We start from the raw sequence: 5,185 nt of genomic DNA on the forward strand, positions 1-5,185 counted from the left end.
TAATGAAGCTTCCGAGTCCGAGAGGTTAGCCATACCTTCTTCGTCCGTTTCTTCTCTTACCGTTGATTTTCGGGACACCAAAGTGCTCCTTGATTTGGATTTGGGCATTCCGGCTCACTTTTATGTTTATTTTACATCCCGCATTTGTAGGTAATTTCTGCTTTTTTAAAAAAATTGTCGGGGAGCCACCTGGTTAAGCTGTCGCCATCTTGCTTGCTCACCCGGAAGTCCTGTCAAAGATTTTAACACAATATCTGTAAAATGAACTAACTTATATCCATTTATGTGTTCTCTATGTTCAGTTGGCTGTGGCAGCCATTTTGAATTGGGTTGACTCCCAAAGTCAACCAGTTGTCGATTTACGTCCAATGACAACTTCTTGAACGTTTGGTTGAAATTTGTTTAGAGGTTTATGAGATATTTTGCTAACAGAGTAGACTCCAAAAGTTAATGACCGTTTTAAAACCAGATCTTGTGCAATCAGTTAGTTTTCAGAGTATAAGTCGTGGTTGAGGGTGAGCTACTACCACACCTAATTCCAGCTCAGTATCTGTAAATTATAGCCATTTCTCATTTTTGCTAAAGTCACATAGCTGTGGCAGACTTCCTAAATTGGTTGACTTTGTAGTATAAAGGAACCCCATCTTTTATGACCTCTGACCTACATTCAGTGTTTTTACACTTCTCTGAAGACTCACAAAAAAAAGAAAAAATCTTCGAAGAGATGAAATCTGTTGTTTTAAATATGAAATCTTTTTAAATGTGTTGATGATTTTTGTATTTATCTAATGAGTTAGTCATGTGGTTTAACTAATTTTATTACTTTTTGTCATTACAGGCAACAGTCCAGTGATCCTGCTAACAGAACCTCTTTTGAACAGGAAAAGATAAGCTCCCTTTGTGCAGATGCTCAAAATCCTGACCTTGTCAGAATTTGAGTGGCTGACAAAAACTTGACATTGTCACTTGATTAAACTAAAGGGACCTTGGCTCTTCCCTCATCATATTTTGTTTTACCGAAGTTTAAATGAATATTTTGTCTGAATTTGTTTTGTAAAGTCTGGCTGAAGAAAAGCTAAAGTTAACAAGAACTACTTGTAACTTTAAGACCCAAGTCCAGTTAAAGAATTGCTCGTAGATGATGTTACCCTCCAGCTCTTGATCAATAAATTCAATATGGTGACCCTTTTAACAAGTTTCATACAGTAATAAGAGTAGGTGAACCCTTCTTATCATCTGATATAGCTTCAAATGTAATCACTCGTTCTAATGATTTTTTTTGAATGGATCATTTAAATCTGTACAATGCTTTATAAAATATTTTACTGGCAGACACTCACTCACAGACAGACACAAGTAAAAAGTCACCCAGCCAAAAAACTGAACAAAGAACAGATAAGAAAAAGAAAAATCACTTTGTGTCTTTTTTTTAAACTGAACTTTTATTTATAGAACAAACCATTACATGAAATTACATTTTCTAGATCTAGCTTCTATTCAAAACACACACAGAGAAAATAAAACCTTGTAGAAGACAAGTTTGTAAACAGTTACCAAATATCCTGTGACGCGACGAAGCAATAAGTGCTTTAGTTTTAGGAGAAACTTGAGGCAAAGTATTTTCAACTTCCAACCGCATAAAAAAAAACAAACAAACAAAAAAAAATTCCTCGGAAGTTACACGTCTCCAATCACATCAGTTTTAATAAATATAAATATATCTAAGGTTTCCTTTAAATTGTGAAAAGGAGGTGACAAAAATAGCTTTCCTCTCAACTTTGATGCGCTTGCATAAATAAAGTAACTGTATTATTTACAAAGGTTAAAACAAACAAACAAACAAAAAAAACAAGTGAGGCTTAAAAGGCCTATAAAACCTGTCTGGACACAGCAGTGTACCTGGTGGCTACACAAACATACTTCTAAAGCTTTATAAAAGGACCGAGGGCCGTCTCCTAATGCTTTGGGGTCACTTTTAAACAGTTCTTTATTCTATAAATAGGCGAGTCAAATAAAATGATCTGTGTGCTCAAAAGTCTAACGGTCTTGAATAAAAGATGAAAAATGGTCGCTAATGTTGGGCAACAGAGCTCAACTGAGACAAGTTTTTTTTTTTTGGGCTGATGACAATTTTTAGGAATGAGGGCAACCGATGGCTGATAAATACCTTTTTTTTAACCCAATATGCATTTTCATTTAACAAAACATAACAAGTGTCAAACTTAAATTAACATATATTTAACAACCCTTAAAAGAACTTATAGATGTAAATGTATAGAATAGCTACTGCTGCAGCTCTTCTTTTCCTACTTGATAATTAATTTATGCATGTAAGGGCATACTGACTGCCTGGTTTTTTTTTAGTGACCAATATTAGCAGATGAACTGATCCATAACTGGACAATAAGCAAAAACCTTTCTACCAGCCATCATAAGTCCAACAACTGACTGTGGGTGATATATTTGTACAGGTGGGTTTAATTTTTTTTTAAAACAAAAGAAAACAACAAAGGAGCAGACCTTCTCCTCCAAACATCTGTGGAAGTAGGCTGTTTGTGGCCAAATGCTTATTTAATTGATCTTTTATGTCCCGGTTGATCTTAAAATGATACAACAGTCCACATTTCAAATTTAGAGCTATTAAGAATCGTTTTGAGCCACAAAGGAGTGACGATTGTCCAGCTACCATTACAATAAACTGACTCCTGGGACTTTGTTCACAACAGATAGTTCTTTTCACATAAGTTGCTTTTTTTTTTTTTTTTTTTTTTAACTGTATCTCGTCTTTTGATCATGATGAAATTTTTTCCAAAAGTAAAATAAAACCTCGGTGGTGTCCCCGGCCCCTCGCCAGGTGTCCATCAGCTGGCCGAGCAACACCTGAGACACAGTTTTAGGCTTCGCTGCTGGAAAAAGAATCAAGCTGCACTCCAACATGTTCAGGTACATTCATTTACAAATAAAACCCTTAAACTAGCTGAATAAAAGTGGAAAATATCCTCCTTCAAAGTAAACCTATCACCATTGGTTGATATATTTGTCCAATCGCCCAACCCTGATGATCAGAAAACAGTTTTTTATTTTAAAAAAAATAAGCTTTTTTTTAAATTTCCTTCACAAAAAAACAAGTTCAACAGTTCGTCGAAATAGCATCTCAGGAAAGCTGCACGCTGCGTCCAGTTGTGGTAGAGAAATTACAGTCAACCTTGAGCATTTTTATTGGCTTCTCTTTTTTTTTGAAAAAAATAAGAAATTGAATTCAAAAACGGAAGAAAAATAAAAGGAAACTGATTTACAGTGTGATCAAAAATAGAAATCTAACAGTATATGTAAAGCCCAGACAAGTCATTTAAGTCCCTGCCGTTTTTCTTAAATACGAAGCCTGAGAGGCTTTGGAAGAACAGGGGGGTGGGGGGGTGGGGGGCAGGAGCATTCCTATTAGCGCTCATTAGAAACAGAAAACCTAGAGGAAAAGAGCTGCAGCTCTGGCTCACTCCATGATGGCTCTGTAGATGACGGGCTCGATGAAGTCCTCTCTGTATCGAGAGTTGATGACTCGCTGCCGTTTGGAGTTCTGTTCAACGTCGTTCTGCGTGAGCTCAAAGCGCATATCTGACGCCACTGACTGCAGACAACACAAAGCCACGGCGGATGAAAGACAAACAGATCTGACACAAACAACTGGCTTCTGATCAATAAAGGCACTCTTAGATCCACATAAAAAGTTTAGAGCTCACCATGCGAGACTTGACTCGTTTGGGCAAATCTTCATCGAGGGTGAAGATGTCTTCTCTCTTGACTGTGATTTGCGATCCATCTTCGAACTCCACCTGGATGCACAGGTGCAGTAAAACCCGAACTTAACACCGAACTCAACAAACGGAGCACTGAGCAGGGAAACACGGGGCAGGCCTACCAGGTACATGGGGATGGAGTGGGCTGTTATAAACTTGGCTCCGTATATCAGCCCGTCTGTCCACCGCACCTGAACAGCCTCACCTTCGGAGGGCGGGCCAAGCCGGACGCAGTCACGGTTCTGCAAATGCATCAAGCAAACAGGATTACAGGATTCCTACACAATTTATAGTTTGAAACGCCATACCTATCCAAACTCAAACTTTCCAAAAAGGACTATCTGGGCCAGTGTTCACAGTCTTACTTACAAACACACACATGCACACAGCTACGATACATGATAGCTGGTATGACAATAAAAGATCCTTAGATCCTTGAATCCTTGAAACCTGTAAGTCTGTTTAAAGTTTGTACATGTTCAGGTTCTCAATCATCATCTGAACAGCCAAGATTTCGGTGGCTAGAACCCTAAATTTAAAGCCTGATGTGGTAGATAAACAAGTGGACATCACAATGACAAGGTCTATCTTTTGAATACAATTAATGTGAAAAACATTCTTATTTTATGTATTTTAAAGACTATTTTAATTCAGTCTTTTAAAAGAATGCAACACGGAACAAAGTCTGGAAACACAAACGTTTCTCCAGACTCAGTTTCTTTTTTTTATATACACTTATCCACCTGGACAATACTTTAACCGAATGGTATGTATTTCCACACTTGTCAAGACTGCCTATTCACCCCGGTGTTAGACTCTTATTTATCAGGTGACCATGTCATTATCCTTTTAACAAGCTCAACTGTAGAATCTGTGCATACGCTAAAAGCTTTAACAGGAATTCAGAGGGTAAAAAGCAACCAGGAGAAGCTCAGCTCAAAGTAGGTCATGCAACAGGCCGATGACCCGAAAGTCAACAGCAAGTCTGAACGAATGATTAAAAGATAAAAGAATCAAAGTGTTGCAATAACCCAAGGTCCAGACTTCGACCGAAACTTTGATTGAAATGCTGAAGTGGGACCTAAAGTAAAAGTAAAAGTTATCTGGGCACAGATAAGACCAAAGTAAAATAATGAGGTCTTCAAACAGTTCTAATCTCTTTTTTTTGGTCCTGTTATGGCATATCAGGCATACCGTAAAGAGGAGACGGCTGCCTACATGTACCAGAACAGATTTACTCTACAATAAGGATATCTCAAGAGGAGAATCTTAATTTTATGATTTACTTTATTGAATCAAGACTGAATCTGAATCTAGCATCAGAGTAGGCAGGCCACATTGTTGTAATAATTTACTGTTTGTGTTTCGGTGCATGAAGGTGTGTGTGTGTG

At 37.6% G+C, this 5,185-nt stretch overlaps 1 protein-coding gene across 2 annotated transcripts in view; it reads right to left on the reverse strand.

The window, feature by feature from the left end:
* Nucleotides 1-2,105: 2,105 nt before the first annotated feature.
* The window catches only part of kdm4ab (lysine (K)-specific demethylase 4A, genome duplicate b), a 35,044-nt gene continuing 31,964 nt past the window's right edge, over nt 2,106-5,185 (reverse strand). For both annotated transcript variants that reach the window (XM_017431359.3, XM_017431356.3), the window contains 3 exons: nt 3,917-4,036; nt 3,738-3,830; nt 2,106-3,625 (listed from right to left, as the gene is read on the reverse strand). In XM_017431359.3, the coding sequence (XP_017286848.1) occupies nt 3,491-3,625; nt 3,738-3,830; nt 3,917-4,036 (348 nt within the window). In that variant the 3' untranslated portion in view covers nt 2,106-3,490. The remainder of the gene's footprint in view (nt 3,626-3,737; nt 3,831-3,916; nt 4,037-5,185) is intronic.

This window comes from Kryptolebias marmoratus, linkage group LG20 (assembly GCF_001649575.2).
Source record: "Kryptolebias marmoratus isolate JLee-2015 linkage group LG20, ASM164957v2, whole genome shotgun sequence".
Lineage (NCBI taxonomy): Eukaryota > Metazoa > Chordata > Actinopteri > Cyprinodontiformes > Rivulidae > Kryptolebias > Kryptolebias marmoratus.